This window comes from Pteropus vampyrus, unplaced genomic scaffold, assembly GCF_000151845.1.
Source record: "Pteropus vampyrus isolate Shadow unplaced genomic scaffold, Pvam_2.0 Scaffold11, whole genome shotgun sequence".
In the NCBI taxonomy this organism is placed as follows: domain Eukaryota; kingdom Metazoa; phylum Chordata; class Mammalia; order Chiroptera; family Pteropodidae; genus Pteropus; species Pteropus vampyrus.
The window spans coordinates 17,829,863-17,850,800 of NW_011888792.1; the positions used below are offsets into that span (position 1 = coordinate 17,829,863).

A 20,938-nucleotide genomic window follows, 5' to 3' on the forward strand; every position below is an offset into this window, starting at 1 on the left:
ATTCTGTGTTTATTCTAAATACTAATTGCTTATTGGATTTAGATCTGTCACCCATCTTTAAACATTGTCTACAGTCTCCTTTAGAGAATAGAAATCTTGACTTGATGTAATCTAATCCATACTTTTTACTTCGTATTTTATGCTATTGTAGTCTTGTTTAAACTTTTCCTACCACTGTCACAAGATATTTCTTTCATTTTTAACATTAACTGTGTTTTTTTTCTAATCACATTTTTATTAAACCTAGAAATTGCCTTTCTACAGGTTATGAAGTACATAGCCAAACTCATTTCACCATATAGAGAACCAAATTTGTCATCACATCTACTTGAACAATTATCCATGCAGTTCCTCTTCTATTTTATAGCAAATTCTTATATGTATTAATCTGTTGCTGAGTTCTCTCTTCTGATCCACTGGTCTATTTATCTGTACTGAGGAAATGTTACACTGTTTTTACTACTATGGCTTGTACCCTATCTTAACATGTACTAAGACCAATGTTCTTTGTTTTCCTTTTGCATGCCCTTATTCTGCCATAATAATTTTAGAATCAATTGCCATTTACTAAAAAAAATAATAAAATTCTTTCCATAGTTGTGATTATATTGAATTGAAATTACAGATTATTGAGAGAGAAATCACATATGAAAGTTGTCATTTCATCCATTAACGTGGAATATCTTTCAACTTGTCCCAGTCTTCTCTAACATTGTTACATAGTTTTAAATTTTTTCATGAAGTTCTTGAGCAGCTCTGTTAAAATAGTTTCTGAATTACTTAGTTTTGTGATTCTTTTTACTTTATTATTTAATTTTAAAAGTAGATAACTCATTTTAAATATTCTTATTTGAATATTTCATTTTGTACAATTTAAAATTTTTATATTTCCCTTATGTTGTACATTCAGATTGTGTTCCATTAATGGAGTATAGCTCTTTTCTAGTTCACAAATGTCAATTTACTCATAGTAATGATTGAGAATTGAATACTAAATACAGTTGTAGAATATTTCATGATTCTATATGGCAGTCTTATCAGTTATAACAGGCAGAACAAGGAACAGAAAATTTAGTTTTTGTTTTGTCTCATCACAATCTCTACATCTCATTTTTAGAATGTACTATATAATAGTAGACAGAGCAATGCCATTGGAGTCACGTACATAAAATGATTTTATATTCTTAATCTCAATTTGGCCGTGTGTGTGTGTGTGTGTGTGTCCAAACATGTCTTTGGAAAAGTTCCTCATTCTCTTTAAATTATTGGTTCACCATCTGTAAAACAGAAATGATAAATATCTGTATCTCTGGATTACAGGATTTTGAGAATTGAATACATGTAATAAATTAATACAATCCCTGGCACATAGAAGGTATCCAGTAAAGATTACACATTATTTTCATAATTTATAAAACAAGAGGGTCACACTAGATTACCAGATTTGTTGTTTGCAAACTTTAGTGTGCATGAATCATTTGGAGGGTATAAAACACAGACTGATAGGTCCTACTTCCAGAGTTTCTGATTCAGTAGGTCTGCAGTAGGATGCAAGAATTTGCATTTCTAACAAATTCCCCAATGACGATATTGACCTAGATACCATACTGAGATCTGCTGCACTGGATAATTTTTGTGTGTAGGCTATCTAGGATTAAAATGAACAGACTCTTTAGTTAATCCAGTTGATGTGACTTATCATGTTACACAGGAAAGTAAGGAAGCCAAAAACACTTTCTCAGTGCTAAACAATTCATAAAGAAACAGAACATCATTCAGTAGAAGATGGCAGCTTATCTCGTCTGCTTAATAATGAGTTCCATTGCTTTGTCTTGATTCCTTCAATGGCCCAAAATATTCAGCTTCTTCTGTCAGCTTATTGTGTCTTTGTCTACTTTTATTATAGCTTCTGACTATTCTCTCTCCATTTGCTTCTCTGTCTCAATGGTCTTTCCTCATTTATTTGCTCTACATCAATTTATCAAAGCTATGTTGTTTGAGTTCCCCTCTCTTTCTCTTATACTCCCCCGAGAAAGAGAAATTGACTGAATTAGTCAGTTTATAGCAAGGTCTACCTATTTGACACTGTTCTCAAGATATGCTATTTATTAGGTGTTGGAAAAATCTAAAGATTGCTCTCTTGAGCACAAATGCTGACCCTAGACCTACTTTTGCCTAGAACATCATATAGAGCATGGCAACTACTGCACAAGGAAACACTTTTAGGCACTTTACTCAGATAGAAACTGTGAGCACAGCAAACACTCAGAATACAATAGAGTTCCTTCCAATAAAATGTCCATGTTTTCCTGTATTTTTTTAAATTCATTTCTTTTCTTAGATATAAATATGGGAGGAAAAGAATAAGGCCAGATATACAAATCAGGATCCAAGGTGTTTCATGTAGTGAACTCAGTCTTAATTCTGGTAGGCATCGATATACAAAGGGAGAAATCAAATTAATTCTGCACAGAAGCAGATAGTTTTATGCATCAGCCATATCTTGCAGTACTGTGGCTATTATTAGCCCTAATCTATCACAGAGTCTGTCTACAACCTGGGACTTTACCACACCAGAGGAGTTCATGATCAACTGGGAATGTGATTTCAAACTAGGCTTGGTACTCCTGCATGTGCTTACTTCATAGGAGTCTGAAATAAGGACAGAATCAGCAAATTATAAAGTGTTAGGTATAGAGGCCATAGAAAAGTAAACTAAGGTTCAGTACAGGGCATAAGTAGCAGTGAGAAACTACTGTTAATAAGGAAACTAATGCAGAGGAATATTGCAGGGAAGAAAGAGATCCTAAAGACTCAACCAAGTTTCATTGACGATAGGGTGTTTAATGTTCCAATTAATTCTGGAACTTTTTCAATCGTGTGGCAGAAGCAGTAATCTACTTCCTATCCCAATCAGCTCTGCATGACAAGAGACACTAATCTTGCCAGTGAAAGACCTTGGTGTCTACAAATAGGAAGAAAACATAAGTTGAAAAGGATACCAATAAACTTCTTTGAACTTCTTAAGTGTTCTGCTTGATAATTTAACTTCTCACTTGCTTTGGTCTTGATTCTTTATGGTAAATATCTATAATTAGCCATAGAAAATAAGTAATGGTTATTTTCATTAAATGTCAATAAAAGTAAACAATCACACCTAAAAAATGCTACTCTTGCAAGATTAAAAATGTTTCAGCCTTCCATGCTGTAATCTCACCTACTCTGCTTCCATGAACACCAATTTAGAGTCAAAACTGTAGAAAACTCAGAGACTAAAACTAGTATACAAGGTCCTGACATAAATACAAACAATAAATATATTTTTTAAACCATATTATCACATCTAATGTACATCGATTATACTTTCTACGATATTAATTTACTTTTAAAGGCAATTCAAAATTTTGACTACAAATAGTAAAATATCTAAATAATTTGGACAGTAGCTCTCTTGGCATATTCTGTCATATTTTATTAGTAACACGAGTGGTGAATAACACCCCATATTCATTTTTTTTTTTATAGTTCACAGAGTTCTTTCATATCATAATATTCACTGATACTTCTTTGTTCGTTGGAGTCCTAGTATGCAAGTGTCTTCCCTGCTAACAAGGTGTGAGTCTTAAGGCTTGAGATGAAGAAAAACAGGGCAAAAGTATTGATCTTTCTGCTCCATACATTCAAAAGGAGCTTTTCTCCTATAAAATCTTATTCTTTACCTTCTTCTATCCAGTTTAACATCATTGCCTTTTTCTTCTCCATGATTTATTTCCCTAACCTCCAAGAATTATATTTTTATTCTTAAAAATTTTTTCTAATCTATTACATTCTTATAGCTGTAGATAGATAGCTATTGTTCTTATTCACTGACCTACTTTCTAGTCTTCAAGCTTAATCCCATCTACTTTTGTATTTATAACATTTTACCTAATGGATATTATAAAAATGTTAATTTTCTCTGTTCTAGTTTTTTATCTTTTATTTTACTTATGCCCATTTTATCCATTTTAACACTATAAAATTCTTTACTGACATTTTAATAAAACTTTTTTATTTCCTTACTTGATGAATTTTCTAAAATATATAACAGCCAGCAGGAAATGTGGTAATAGTAGAGAGAATCTATTCTGAAAATAGTCACTTTACTGGCCCCCTTTAATAAAAATTAATGACAAGTAAAAAAGACTCATTTTTTAAAAATCCACACCTAGAAAATTAGGAGGTGTATATTTCAACCAGCTGTTAGTCAATGTCTTACAATGATGGTGATATATTTTACTGACTAGAATGATTTGCTTGTAGGAATGACTTTCCATCAGTCCTTATATCAGGGGCTTCTAAACAGTCATTGGACTTTAGGCAAACAAGACCAACTAAGTTTCATGAACCGGGAGGTACTGAACTACAGGATTAGTAGCAGAGGAAGACAAAAGGCCTTTATTCAATTGAGTTTCCCATTCTAGTCTTAAATTTTCTTATTTTCTGTTTGATGACCCATTCTTCTTATTGAGGTAAAAGGAAAATCTTGTTATGAAGTTTTCCTCCAGTTTTTTAATACAGTTTCCTTCCCTACTATAAAATCAGAAATATCTCAAGTAGGCCTTCATTTTATTTATGTATTTATTTAGTTTTTACTATGGGCTATGCACTGATTTATAAACCTTACATTCGTATGAGGAAAGTACCATTACTGTACCAAATTCTTAGCTGAAGGAAGTGAGGCTTAGAAAGGTTAAAGGTTATTTTATTCAATCTAAAAATGCCATCAATTGTAAGAAACACCATTATTTTATGTATCACTAAGAAAGAAACTGCCACTTACACATTATGATACAATGCCTTAAGGAAAGTTCTGTGTTATGCAATTATCAGACTCATCAGCTTTTGAAATATATTAGATCTGTTAAAGATTTGCCAATTTTTCCTGATTAAGCTGCACAGCTTAGCATGTGGTAGGCAATCCTTTTTGCAGGTATCTCAATAAAAGAACAACAAAGCTGTCTCTACTTATGGGAATCCTTTGCTTAAGTCCCATAAAATACTTGGATGTCACTTTGCAAGAAAAAGTGAACTAGTGATCATTTTTCTGAAAGGAAGTTTTTGTTTAATTAATAACAAAATTATATCCTGTTGCTGTTTCTGTCTTTATACACATACAATAACTTTACAATTCAACTCTTAAATATTGAAGACTTAAACAACAGTTTCACTCAATATGGACAGCATCGCTAAAGTAGATAACTCAATTAAAGATAATATGAACAGCCATAACCAACTCTGCCCATACTCAGGCAATATCTATGTCACAATGACATCCTGACTTACAGTTATTTCGAGACTCCATCAATTTAATATCCAATCCTATTTCAAAGATGTTAAAATGTGAAGAGAAAAAAGTGTGTCTTAGAATCAAAGAAATATGGAAATTTGCAAAAGATCTCACCAGTAGTAAATGCTACATAATGTCTTCACTGGGTAGTTCTACTAGTAGTTAGGCCTGCTAACAAATCAGAACTTATGACTAAGAAGCCAACTGATTTACTGTTAGCCTTGTTACTCCTTGGATAAACTATAGAGCCCAAATGGAAGGCTACTGCTGGCTCTCTATAAGACTTTTTTACCAAAGAAGAGTAGGATGAAGGATGACACTCAGGTATTTAGATTCTCTAGTGTGCAAACCGGCTTTTGGGCTTAGGTGAATGTAACAGACCATTACAGGGAAAATCTCTCTACCTATAAGATCTACCACAGAGAAGCATAAATTCACATTTAGTTCTACTTCTAACTCATTCCCAAAAAGTCATAGTATCTCCAGCCCTTAAATGAAGAGGAGTTATAAGCATTATCACTGTTCAACTCCACTCTACTTGCACGGATTCTTTAATAATCAACCTAGCAGACAACACTGGCTGCCTCCTTCATTACCAGGGAAGATGTGCCTCCTTCATTACCAGGGAAGATGTGCTCTATTTTAATTTTACCAACATGGCTTAACAGATATGCTCTGTTGAGAAACTCAACATTGGCATGTGGTAAAACCATGAAATAAGCAAACCATTGGGAACTTGTTTAATCTAGTAGGCTACCTAAGGTACAGCTCATTATCTCTCTCTTTTTTCTGAAACTAAGCCTGATACAATGTTAATGGCAAGATCCTGGATGTACAGGCTTTTGTGTTGGATCTTAATACTACAGGTCCATATCTAAATTTTAGAACCTTTGCTTCCCCATATTTTAGGCTTTTTATCTATTTCTTTCTTTTTTAAGGCTCCAGAAGTTCAGATCAAGTTGATACTGGGAAGGTTTATTTTATTTCTTCTTCTTACACAAACTATTGTCAGTAGCCCTGAATTTCATAAATATCAAGTGATTATTTAATTAGTTTCTACAACTGGGTCTCATATACTACAGCTGAATTAAAAGCCCAACCATTTATAGTACCTAGGGAAAACTTCCTGAAACAACACCCAAATTGCACTGCCTTTTCAATTCTTTTCCCACTGTAATCCATTTTTTTACACAAAGTCAAGTTTAAAAGTTCCTAAAACAAAGTTTATATCATGTTCAAATTATTCCCTTATTTTATATATGTGATTACCTATTGCACTAAGAATAAAATCTAAAGTTCTTATCATGTACCACAAGAATCTCCATGAATATACCCAAATCTTTGTTGCCTCAAGGTCTTTCCAAATGTGTCTCTTGTGCTTGGTATGTTCTTAATGACCAATCTTCACATGGCTAACTCCTTCTCATGCTTTAGTTTCCCCCATTTAAATGTTCCCTGTTCAACAAAGTCTTCTTTACCCCATATCTATAATAAGTTTCACAAAGAATTTTCTCTAGTTAGTTGTTATCAGTTGTTTTTATTTTGTGTCTTTTAAAAACTCTGTGACCCACACAAGGACATAAATTCCGTAAAGTCATGGGAGTTACATTACTATTGTGTCTTCAATACCTAGCACAATGACACTATGTACAATAAAAAAGAGATAAGCAAAACTAAAATAACAAACATATTGTATTACTATGTGTCAGGCGCTATTCTCTTAGGAAACACCTTACCTATATTAACACATTTAATTCTAATATACTATTATTACCATTATTTTATAGAATAAAAATTAAGGCACACAAAATAATAATGTCCCCCAAAGTATTTAAAGACCCTTTAAATGGTGAGCTTCAACAATTGTTAACTTGTTCTGTTTAGAAAATTAGATAAGTATGGTTCTATCAAGTTGTAATGAAAAAGCTTTTGAAAAGAGTAACAAGTTATTCTATTCAAATTACACACCAATTCTTATGTGATGAATTGAAAAATAAGAATTTTTCGAATTATTATTTACATGAAGTCCAGGTGGGCTTAAAGCAAGGCAACTTCACATTTGATTACTGTTTTGCTATTGGCTGCCTTTGGCAATGGTTTAGGAATATCACAAGGTTATTTATGGCTTTCTTAATCTTCCTTCTTCCTGGGACAGGCACCTATCATGCACTAAATGTACAAGCCAATGACATATGCAGAACCTGCTTTGTAATTGGGCTTTCAGAATTAATAGAAAAGTCTTTGACAAATTAAATCAGTCATTCTCAAAGTACAGTCTTAATTTCCAGATTTTAAAATGATTTATGAAAATTTTGCCAGTTTCAACCCCTGTTTTTTGGAAGTGAAGATTTTCCAAGCTCCTCACTCTGATATTCTAGAAGTCATGTCTTCTAATATACTTTGAAAAGAATTAAGATAGTTTCTAGTTACCCACCAGGAAGGTGTCAATCAAAAATCTAAGATTGTTAACAGGCATTGTATTTTGTTTGTATCCTAACAATAATAATCAAAGCACTCTATTTCCAAGAGAGAGATTTTGGAATTGGCTTGTTTTTGTTTCTTGAATGAAAGTTATCTTAAAACAAAAAAACAAACAAAAACTTAAATTTTCTGAAAAGTTTTTTTTTAACAATTATATCTTAATTTTAACAATATAAAAGAGGTTATATCTAATTTATTTCTGCATTGCTAAAATACATATGTGTAATATTTTGGTAAAAATTAAAATTAAATAAAAATTTGAATGAAATATAATTCATTTATAAGAAAGGGTCCACGATTAGATAACGAGATAAAATACTGTGTTTGAATAAAAACAAGTAAACAAAATTCTAATTTTATATAACCTATTCATTTTAAGAAGAATTAGACTTTAATATATACTTTAATAATTAATTAGACATTAATTAATAACGTAATATATACGTTATTTTCTATTCTATTTTGAACAAATGTCTATGAAAGCATTAAGGAAGGAGAAACTCATTTTGCCCAGGAATATAAGGTAAGATTTGACAAAAAGAATGGAGTAGAAAAAGAAGTACAGAGATTAGCTTCTACAAAGGTCCAGAACTATAAAGTACCTAATGTGTCCATGAAAGAACATGTGGCTGGAATGTGGGGAAGAAAGGGATAAAATTCTGAGATGAGGTAGAAAAATTCAGTTGATGGTTTGTGAAGAGTAGTCAATGTCCCACTAAAAGAGTGTTAAATTTACCTACCAAGTAATCTAGAAAATGACCCGATAATATCTACATGTGAGAAATACAATTCTGAGGGCAACAAAGAATGAAGTTGTGCACAGAAAACAAATTGAATGAAGAATTACTATTTACAAGTTGGGGGCTTTTAACCCCACTGTCTGTGTTATAGACCTTGTTTCTCACCTACAGAAACAAAGTCATGGGTGTTACAAAGTGTTTTTCTCCATTTGCTATTGAGATAAAATATTTTCAATAAAATGTGATGTTTGTGAGAATATTTGTTAACTTCTAGAGTTCTATGTCATTTAAATATAATAAAAGGATATATGATGTTAATACCTGTATGTCATTTCAATAAATTTCTTATTTATTTCTGCAGGGAAAAAATAAACACAAATAATATAAAAGAAATAGAAGAAGGAAAATACTTGGTACCAGGCTTTGACACTAGCCAAGTTCTTGGCAATGCCACTTAGGTCCTGTTTTCTATTATCTATCAAATCAATAGGTTAATTAAGACTTCAAAAGCCCCACTCAGATTTAATTTGAACATTTTACTGTTATTTTCTTAAACCCACTATTAGAAAATTGTACAAGTGAACTTAATTGGCTTATTCATGTAAAATATTTTACTTTACCAAAATAGAAGCAAATAAGTCTTTGATACTAGTTCCAAATTCCTGATCTTTATGTTTTTTGTCCAAAAAAAAAGGCATTTTGCGTTCCCCAGGTTTTATCCTTGCTGTACCTGTATTTTAACAAGTAAAACAATCTTATGACATGTTCAAATAACTAAAACATATATAAACATACATACATATCCTAATAAATCCAATTTGTCTTAGAATGCCAACTGAGCTATTCTGAACAAGCTAGTCAATTCAATTAAGCAAAAGTTACATTCTTCTAAAACAGTGTTATCCTAAAGAACACTCTGTGATAATGAAAATTTTCTATGTCTGCAATGTCTAGTATTGTAGACATTAAATACTTGAAAAGTAGTTCTTATGACTGAATAAATGAATTTATAATTTAATTTAGTTTAAAATTTAAATAGCCACATGTAGCAAGTAACCACAATATTTGACAGCATAGTTCTAAGATATAAAAGAGTAATCTTTGATATTACTAAAAATATTTTGTGCCAATGAAATGTACTACCATTTGAAGAGTGTTTGATTTCACTAATGTTACATGCATTTTTTTTAGTGTTTCCAAAAGAATTTCAGCAATTATTGTATCTTAACAATTCTATGAGATAGTACATGTATTAAATAATAGATTTAAATATAATTCTTTCTCTAAGAAAACTTATAAACTCTAGATATAAAGCATTTTTAAAAAGAAATGACAAGAAGCAACAATATATATAATGAATGTCTGGTACATAAATAAAATGACATTTGGCCACAGGAGGCTTTATTTGTTCAAATAGTACTATCACATGTCCCTGTATCTCTATGAAAGAAAGAAATATTTTTCAGCCATATTCTGAGAATGGGGAATGAGGGTGGTAAGAGGAATCTACTATCCTTTAATTTAATGAATTATGTTGTTATAGTCACCTTGTAAAGGATGTGAAAAACATGACAATGGTATTGATGTAGACCATGAAATAATTGAGACAAAAACAAAACGAATCCACCAAGTCCGTAGCCAGGATTGACTATTATTACTGCCTCCACTGCTTTAATAAAGAAAAATAAAAAATTTCAACTTTATGTATGGTATTTTATTACAAAGCCACAATCAAACAGAAAAAGAAAAAGAATAAAGAGAAATGAAACACTTTCTGTTAATTTCTCCCTGTTGTTTTGCTGAGAGTAAGTGGCTGTGAGTCCTCTAATTATATAGCTCCCTTTGTCCCATAAGATCTTAAGGTTTTCCTTTCTTTCCTCTCCTCTGTCCACTTAGGTGGTGAAGAATAATTCTTTAATCCTTTTGAACTTTTTCCTACAACAGAAGCTATGCCCTTGGACTATGCCTTTAAATATCACCTCTTCTTTAAAATCATTCCTACCCCTTTAAATAGCCCTTTAGTGAAAACCTCCCCTTTAAGTTGTATGACTAACCCTTTATTTGGCATCTGAACCTTTAAATCCCACATATTATGAAATCTCTTTCTTACAGTCCCTTCTCTCAACTCTCAGACAAAGAGTGAATTACTCTTCTAGTGATCATACCTAATCATCCTTAGGACCCTTTGTTATCAGTTGTCTTCTCTCTTCCCCGCAATATTTTTGGTCCACCTTTGTAAACCAAAAAGTCTTGTAGTGAGCAGCATAGAATGGAAAAGTAAAGGATCCTGTGCTGAGATTTTTTTATTTTCTCTTTTTACTCACAGTAATTTTATAGTTTCAGTATTCTTTGTCTTCAATAATGCCAAGGCCATGATTTTGTGGAGAATTTTCATAGTTGCAAAGTATCATTTAGGGAGAAGATTTGGGGAAGTTGATTGCTACACAGCTGTCATTGTCTTCGGTTTCACACACATTTAAGATCCTATCCAACCAGCCATTATGGGAAATGCCCAGGAACCACAGTTTTAGAGGTGATGGTTTTTCACAGGTGTCTCTATTGCCAATGATGAGTAGCTTGCTTGGAGGCCTTGTCACTGATAGAATGTGGAGAGTATTCTCAGTTTTATTGATGAGGCGACTGCTTATCCATTGCTACATTATTCAGGGATACAATTTCCAACTTGCAATGACACAGGGCTGTAATCTTGATTTCCGTTATCTAGTAAGCATAAGCTATGCCCAAGGAGTTTCAACTCCAGCTTGTCACTATGGCTACATGTTTCCTCACTGATTATAATTTTCAGAAATTTTCTTTTTTACACTTTTGAACCCAGCTATGTATCCTAACTATATGCATTATATTACACATGATATGATTATTACATGTGTAAATAATTGAATACCTAAAAATTGAGGAAAATAAACTTAAAAAACTACAAAGTATAAGAAAAGAATTTAATAGTGATATATATAAAACAAACTTAGAAATCAATATTTCCTCCTGCTAAAACTAAATTATTAGTAAATGTAATAATACAAAGATGTTATGCACAACACTAACAAAATACATAAAATCACTAGGACTAAGCTTAATGGGATATCTTCAATAAAGAAAATCATAAAACTTTTTTGAAGGGAATAAAAGAAAAGCAGAGAAAATAGAGCAACATACTATATTCTTGCATGGAAAGGTAACAATTATTCCCAATTTGACCCATAAATTCAAGTATTTCAAATCAAAATGCTTTGATTGTAACCTAAGATTATCAAATTTATCTAGAAGAGTAATTTTGCAAAATTGCTCCTTATTTTTGATGAATAATAATGAATAGGAACTTAGTCAAGAACAAGAAAAGAATACCCAATCCCTTCACTGTTATTCAGCACAGCACTGGAAGTACTAGCCAGAGTGATCAGGTAAGAAAAAGAAAGAAATAGCATGCAAGTCAGAAAGGAATAATTTAAATAGTCTGATTGAAGATGACATATTATATATAGAATACACTAAAGAGTCCACCAAAAAACTGTTGATGGCACCGAACTATGACACCACTAATGAAAGTAGAGATTAAGAACAGTAAATTCTGGAGTTATCATACTGTCACACTTCCTTTGTCTTATCCTTTGTTCCCTAATCAGAGACAATATGGTGTGAGATATCACAGGGATGAATATGGTATCTGTAAGTCTTTGAATGGTGGTGCTAGCAGAATCACTGTAGACAAATTCATATGTTGAGATCTTAACCTTCAGTGTATTAGGGGGAGGGACCTTTGGGAGGTGATTGGATCATGAAGGTGGAGCACACGTGAAGGTGATTAATGACCTTATAAAAGAGACCCCAGAGAGCTTTCTCACTCCTTCAGCCATGTAAGGACAGAAAGAAAAGAAGACTGTCCATGAATCAAAAGCAGAATTTCACCAGACACTGTATTTAATGTCACCTTGATCTTGAACTTTCAAGCTTCCAAAACTGTGAGAAATAAATTTCTGTTGCTTATAACTCCAATCGATGATATTTTTGTTATATCGGCCCTAAAGTACTAAGATTGTAGAGAAAAAATTCCTGCCTAGGATAGGTATCTTTCCCTGTAAAGACAAATCTCCACTATTTTAAAAGATGGCCAATATAATTAACCTGACAACAGCTTATCTCTCAATGAAAGTGCTATATCAGGAACTCAGCATTGACCTCTGCTATTGATAAGTTGGATATACAATAATAGTAATACTTATATTCTGGTAAATATTCTTGATGAGAGATTGTTCATAGTGTGAAGAAGTCCATGTTATTACATTCATGCAAAGTCACCATTACTGTCACCATGGCCACATTTCACATCATGGCCTGACGAAGGAAGAACTGGGGTGGTTAAAGAGCAGGGAGTGGGGAGAGAGAGAGAGAGAGAAGCTGACTGACATTAACAGGATGGGTCATTCTGTCCAACTGATTAAATAACTCCCTCCAAAGTATACCCTCTTCATATGTCCATTCCAAAAGGTTCACCCACATATACTACTTGTTACCAATTTTCTAATCTTGTTCTAATTCCCTGGCTACCCAACTATAAATCAGTATAAATTTATACCTCAAGCCACCCCTCTTTCTATGCTATGTGGACAACTATAACCTAAAGTTCTACACACTGGAAGGATTTCCTGTATTCCAATGGCACTGTTGAGTGGAGCTATAATATAGTGGCATCTCTCATTCTCATCCCAATGACAGAACCTTATATTCATACACTCAAATGTTTCCTTTTCCCTGGGAATGTTCTCTAGTACTGTTAAAATAAGCCATGTGACCTAGAGTCTTAAAATCACTTTTGTTACTCAAATGATTAAATGCTACAACTACTTAATTCCCAGTCTTGCCCTCACCTAGATTTAATCCTATTCTACAACCTGTGAGTTTATTAAAGTCACTATGTCCAATTTACCCGTAGCAAGGAGGTTATTTGTGCATACAAATATGCAACCTAGTTCTGAAATCCTATTGTTACTTCTGATACTATTTTTAGTATCAGTTAGGATCCTGTTAGGAAACAGATAGTATACTCACACTAGATATTCTGAAGCGAGACTGACAAAGAGATTATTTCTAATGGGGTAGACGGAATTTAGGGAAATGAACAAGGCATGTAACAAAATTCTAGGGCTAGCAACAGCAGCAAGCCATTACTACAGGCCTGAATGTCAAGTGTAACAGTGCTTAATAAATGGAGAAGGTAGCCTAAAAGGAGCCATGGCCTTCAGAATAGAGACACAGCAAATCTGAGTACAACCCCTCAGGAAGGGAGCTGGGAGGATTCACGCCCTAGTCTTAATATGCTCCTGCTCTCTCATCTACCACTGTTTCTCACTGGCCAAATACAACTGAAATCCAGAGTTCAGGGGGTTATGTTGAGGTTCTCAATACAGCTCATTCTCCTAGGGAAGTAAAGACAGTAGAAAAGGTTCTAGAAATATGCAGAGTGAATTTAAAGAGTCAAACAAAATATATCCAACATACGGCTTATTCTCTGATGCCTTATTTATTCTCTCTTTATGATATTTGTCTGGCAGCTACAGCTACCAAAACTTCACACTAGCCAGGTAAGAATCCAGATGAGCTAGTAGGGAAGCTTTCAGGAGAGCTTCCAGGTAGTACATATAGGAAAAAGTAACTATGAAGTTAGTTGGCTATAAATAACAGTAGCTAGTTGGCTTCTGTTATCTCAGTTTTAATTAGTTCTACCTTTATATAAAGCCAGTTTCAGAAATGGGGGAGGGGGCTCTCTGTTTTCTTGTAGTGTCAGAATATCTTCTTTATTAATTTCATCATCTCAATGAGAGAACTAAAAAAAGCGAGGAGAAGTCACTTATGGTACTACTTCTCAAAACATAATTAAATACAGCCTTAAAAATACATGTTTATATGATAGAAGGAAGGAAATAATAATAATTAGAGCAGAAATAAATGTAATATACAATAGAAAACCAACAGAGAAAATAAACAAAACTAAGAATTTATTTTTTAAAAAAATCAAAAAATTGACAAACCCTTTGGTAGACTAGAAAAAAGAAGGCTCAAATAACAGTAATGAAAGAGGAGACATTACAAACAGATGCCACAGAAATAAAAAGGATCATAAGACACAACTATGAAAAATTTTATGCCAACACATTGGAAAACCTAGAAGAAATAGATAAATTTATAGAAACATGCAACCTGTCACGACTGAACCATGAAGAAGTAAGTATCTGAACAGACATATAACTAGTAAGGAGATAAAATGAGTAATCAAAAACCTCCCAACATAGAAAATCCCAGGACCAGATGGCTTCACTGGAGAATATTACCAAACATTTAAAGAATTAACACATCAATCCTTAAACTTTTCCAAAAAATCGAAGAGGAGAAAACACTTCTAAATTCATTCTATGAGGTCAACATTAGCCCTATTACAAAATCAGATAAAGATACTACAAAAAATAGTCATATGCTATAACATGGATGCACCTTGAGGACATTGTACTAAGTGAAATAAGTCAGTCATAAAGAGACAAATACTGCATGATTCAGCTTATATGAGGTATCTAACGTACTCAAAATCTTAGGAACAGAAAGTAGCATGGTTATTGCCGGAGGCTGGGGAAAAATGGAGAAAGGGGAGTTGTTGTGCAATGGATATAAAGTTTCAGTTTAACAAGATAAAAAAGTTTTAGAGATCAGTTGCACAGCAATGTGCCTATAGTTAACACTACTATACCAGACACTTAAAAATGATTAGGATTGTAAAGTTTACGTTATGTGTTTTTACCACATTTTTAAAAAACTATATGCAGAATTAGTAGTAAGGTTGTCATTATAAGTGGTGTTTTTAAAATTATCTTTCAAGCAATAATGGTAAAAGTGTACATTTTAGATAAATTTATATGTACGTATGTGTACATATCAGTCATGTTCACATATATTTTTCTAAAAAATGGTGATTATACATTAAATGTACATATTTATAAGCTACAGTGTCTATCCAATAAATATTTTACACAATGTAAACAAAAAAAAAAGAAAGTAAGTGGCTTACCTAGTATCAAAAATAATATCCTCAAAGGTCTTAATTAGGGGTGCTGCTATCACATAGCCCAAAGCATATCCAATTGTTCCTGAAGCTTCCACAAGGCCTATAAAATGAATTATGAACATCAAACAACTATATAAACCAGCTTTGTCATAAGATTATAAGTACCATGTCATTGAAATGGATTACTTCTGAAAGTTTCATAGCATACTTTATTATTCAGGGTTCTCCAGAGAAACAGAACCAATAAGATATTGAATGCACGAGGGAATGTTCACACTCATTTGTGTGGGAGGGAGAGAGAAGTCAGGGAGAAGAAAAGGGAGAGAGAGATTTTAAGTAATTGTCTCATCATGCAATTGTGAGGGCTGGCAAGTCGAAATTTGTATGGTGAGCTGGCAGGCTGGAAATGTGGATAAGAGTTAATGTTACAGTCTTGAATCTATAATTAAGCTTGAAATCCAAAGGGCAGGCCATCAAGCTGAAAAAACTCAGGCAGAGTTTCTATGTTGCAGTCTGGAGACAGATCTGCTTCTTCTTTGGGAAACTTCAGGCTTTATTCTGAAAGGCTTCAACTGATTGGATGAGGGTTACTCACATTATGAAGGGTAATCTGTTTTATTCAAAGTCTACTGATCTGACTAACATTTACATCTAAAGAAATCACAGAAATATCTAGACTATCATTTGATGAAACAACTGATTTCCATAACCTAGCCAAGCTGACACATAAAATTAACCATCAAACATATTATCCACTGCATATATTAGAGAAACTCAGGTAATTTAACTATATAAGTCACTGTACCTTATTTAATCTACATATTTAATGTAAGTAAATATATTTATATTCAATATAAATTCAATATACCTTATTTCACTTAATTAGTGATACGAAAACAAGATGATACTTTATAATGATACCATATATAACATTATATAATGATACCCTTGCATCTTTCACCTTAGCTGCCAGGGCAACAGGAAGTGGCAATAAAACAAGATTCTCTCCACAGTATATAGACATGTGTTTTAATCACTATTCAGTAGAACCAAAAGTAAAACAAACATACTTGTTGCCACCCTCAGTGAAGACTAATAACATCACTAATCATCAGGAAAATGAAACTAAAAACCACAATATCACTTCACACCTGTTAGGATAGCTGATATCAAAAAGTAATAAATCATTGCAAAAATATTTTCTAAAAGCAAACATAAATATCATTTATTTTAGTGTATTGGCATAAATTTCCTTATTTCTGGTGAAAAAATTATTATTTTGGTGTAAAATGCTATTTTCTTTTAAGTCGACTTCACAATAAGATAGAAAAACAACTTTAAATTTTTTTTGAAAATGATAGATAAATTTTTTTGAAAATGATCTACCAGGACTAGGAGCTATTGCAATATAAGGAAGTACAGATTATTCTGAGATATACCTCAGGGTTACTTATTGTAGGATACAGTAGCATAAAACACTATCAACAGAGAATACCTCCCTTTAGTCAACTAAATAGCATATTACTTCTCTCTCCTTGATGGATGAACAAGATTATGTTTTCATCAACTTCATAATATCAGAGCCTCCTCCCCCCCAAAAAAAAAGATTAAAAAGATTAAGTGAGTTAAGGTATGTAAAGAACTTACTACAACTATGATTATTATTCCAATGCCACACTGAAGCTAGTACCGAGGAGACATAAAACAATATTTCCATCCCCTTATGGAAATGGTGGCAGCCAACTTCCCACATATAGCCCCAAAATTCAAACATGCAATTACTCGAGCAATTCAATCTGGTGATTTTGACATTTCTTTCCTAGTGAAATGAACTGTGGCCTACATAATTTGATATGACAAATATTTATATAAATATGCAATATATATGGAAAGAGTATAGTTTTTATTACTTAAGAATATATTTTTCCTTTTGCTCTATATCTTTTAGAGTGACTTTTAGATGATTTGTCTACAATTCCAAATCTCAAGCAGCTCCTCCGAATTGAGAGGCTCAATGTGATTTTGAAGTTAAGCATACCAGTTATCTATTACAATGCTATTATAAGGGCCAATAATTACCACTTACATATCAGTTTAGATATGCACACCAAAATATAGAAGCTCAATAAAAATTCAGGATGGGTTAATTATATTAGAAGGAAAAATAAACTTGCCTAAATAAATTCCAGCTGAGTATGTGTCAACATTGTCATTAAGAAAGTTTACTCCAAGGATAAAAAGAATCATTCCTGCTATTCCTAGCACAATCTGCCCAAGGATGAAGAAAGATACATATTTTAATGGGAATGGCATGCTTCTCTTGCAAGTTTTGATAATCTTCATTTCTTTGCAAATATCTTCTGAAAAGATAATTATTTTTTGTTAGAGTTTAAAGTTAAATACACAACAAATATACAGCATCTTTTATGAAATATTTTACCTTTTATTAGCTATTTCCACCATTATGCTTTTTCTTTTTGTTAAGATTTTATTACATTGAATGTAATAGTTTTACAATCAATCATAAAATTCTCAGGAAAAAATGCAATAAAAGAAAGTTTGTGGGAATAGTGAAAAAGATTCAATATTATAAACCAAATACGAATGTGTTTTAATTGTTATTCAGTAGAACCAAAACTAAGACAAATATATTTGTTGCCACCCTCAGCCAAGCTTAAGAAACAAGTGCATAAGTAATAAATCACTGCAAAAAATATGTATGGCTATATGTATATACACACTATGTATACATAATACAAATACACACATATTCCTTTTAAATTTGGCATTTAGTAACCCTGACCCAGGATAGAAGTATTTCCAATGTTTTAGATTATCTCAATCATCAAAGATTACCTTCTGAGTCTAGTTCTATATCCACTTCAGCAATCTTAACATCAACCTTGTGTCACTCTGATTAAATAATTTCCGATTTTATACCCACTAATTTCTAGAACATAGATACATAAGGACAAGATATTATACACTAAAACTTGCTTTCTGTTAGTCATTATATGGTAATCCACTAGATTTTTAATTTCTTTAAGTGACAGTCTATTTCTTATGTTTTAAATTCACGTGGTTGTAAGCAATAATAAATAAATGTTTGTTGCAATTATATTTGTCATTAAATTGATAGATCAAAGCAATGCTATTGGATGTCTTACTGTGTACATTTGATTGGCATTTAACAAATGCTCTTAAAATATTATTGTTGAAAACCAATTAATATATAGATTGCAAAATAGTACAATAATGGAAAATTTCAGCTAGTTCAGTATTCATATGGAATATCTAATTCCATGTCAAATGGGAGGAGGTCTCTAGAATTATGATTCAAAATGTAGACAAAATTGAATGATGGTTCAATTTTATAGACACATTAACTTGTGGTGATATGGGTATCAATGTGATATTTCCAACATCTTGGCCTTTTAGTTTCTTGAACTGCTCTCCTCCCACGTACTTATACTCCACTTACCTTAGCTACTCATTTTAAACTTTCAAAAACAATAACTACAAACCTTTCTTAATTGCAATTGCAAGTCTTTCCAGCTCATTTCTTCTAGTAAACAACAATCCCTAAAACCTACCAGGACCTATAATCCATTGATCCTACTCCTTTTTACAAATTGCAATGTCTCTTTTATGTCCTTACTTCTCTCATTGTCATCTTACTGCTTTTAAATCTCTTGCTCTCTTTTATATCATGCCTCAGTAAAACTGCAATCCTAATCAAATCAAACTCTTCTCCTTACTCTATACCTATACTTTTAAAGATGAATGTGACTATAGAAAACACACAACCATGCAAATCTCACTTTGAATTCATGATTATTAAACTCTAGGAGTTCCTTCAACTTCATGATAATCAAGTATGTCTGTCATCTACTACTCGGCCTTCTCCCATAAAATTCAACTTGTTTAATTCCCTTCTCATAGGGATCACAGTCCTGAGATTCCTGTCCAGTATCTGAAAACAAATGTTTCCACCAATAGAATAAAACTAATCTTTTAGCACCCTTCTTCATGTTAAACTATCCTTTGTTTGGACTACAATTTCAAAAGGAGGAAGCAGTCAGTACTATAACGCTGGTAATAGTTCAAGAAATATAACAAGTAAAATGTTTTGATTATATTAAATAATATAAATTATGTTGGTGGCTTGCAGAAAATAATTCCATTGCAGTGTTTAGGGTAGATGCCATGTTAAAATGGGTTGAAGAAAGAATATGAGATAAAACCAGAAAGTATGGACATTTCTTTAAAAAAAAAAACAGTGAAAATAAGGAGATTGTGTAAACTGACAAAGAGAGGACTGCATGTTATATCTATTGTTGGCTTTGTTTTTTAATAATGGGAAGAACTTGAGTACATTTAAGTGCCAATGAATAGGACCAAAAGAGAGAGGAATTTGCAGAAGGAAGAGGGAGAAGATCACCAATGGAATAAAGTCCCCAAGTAGGCAAGCGAGAACAGGATATTTAGCAGGAAGATAGCTTGTCCATATTAACAAGAAGGAAGAAGTAAAGAATGTGAACATGAAAATATAGGTGGAATCATCATTTCTATGGTAAGAAATTAAGGCAATTTTCTCTTATGGCATATATTTTCTATCCAACAAAGAAGAAAAGAGTTAAGTGAAGTACTATAGACTGAATGTTTGTGTCCGCCCATAAATTCATATGTTGAAACCCTAATACCCATTGTGATAGTGTTTGGAGATGGGGCCTCTGGGAGATAATTAAGTCATGAAAGTAGAGCTCTCATAAATAGGATTAGTGCCCTTATAAGAAGAGACAAAAGAGAGCTTGCTCTTCTCTCTTTCTCTCTCTCTCTGCTACAGCTATATGAGAACATAACCAATAAGAGGGCCCTTAACAGGAACTAAATCGCCAGCACCTGGACCTTGGACTCCCAGCCTCCACAGCTGTGACAAGTAAACTTCTGTTGTAATGGCAGTCCAGACTAACTAAAACATGAGGAAAGTCTAAAATTCTTATTGTGAATTATGGAAGATAGTAGACTAAAAAAAAATGTCAGGGGAATGGATCCATTTAAGAGTATAATTGAAGTTGACAGTAACAAATTCATTGTGGGAATAAACTATCCTCTTGTATGATTTTTTTTTTTCCCCTCAAACATTCATCACCAATCCAGGATCAAAAATTTTCTAGGCCAGAAACAAGAAATGACAATGGGATGGGGATCTTAGGATTATGGTAAGAGTATGTTTGAAATAATCTAATATTTCATATTAAGAAACATAAAATAAACTACAAATGAAGGAAAGTAACAACAAGGAGAATCTTATAAAGG

At 32.5% G+C, this 20,938-nt stretch overlaps 1 protein-coding gene across 1 annotated transcript in view; it reads right to left on the reverse strand.

The window, feature by feature from the left end:
• LOC105304863 (solute carrier organic anion transporter family member 6A1) overlaps positions 1–20,938 on the reverse strand; it is a 74,245-nt gene that overhangs the window by 39,354 nt on the left and 13,953 nt on the right. Inside the window, exons 3-5 of the mRNA XM_011379170.1 lie at positions 15,623–15,719; positions 10,098–10,219; positions 9,171–9,280 (exon numbers count right to left, since the gene is read on the reverse strand). Coding sequence (XP_011377472.1) covers positions 9,171–9,280; positions 10,098–10,219; positions 15,623–15,719 — 329 coding nt within the window. The remainder of the gene's footprint in view (positions 1–9,170; positions 9,281–10,097; positions 10,220–15,622; positions 15,720–20,938) is intronic.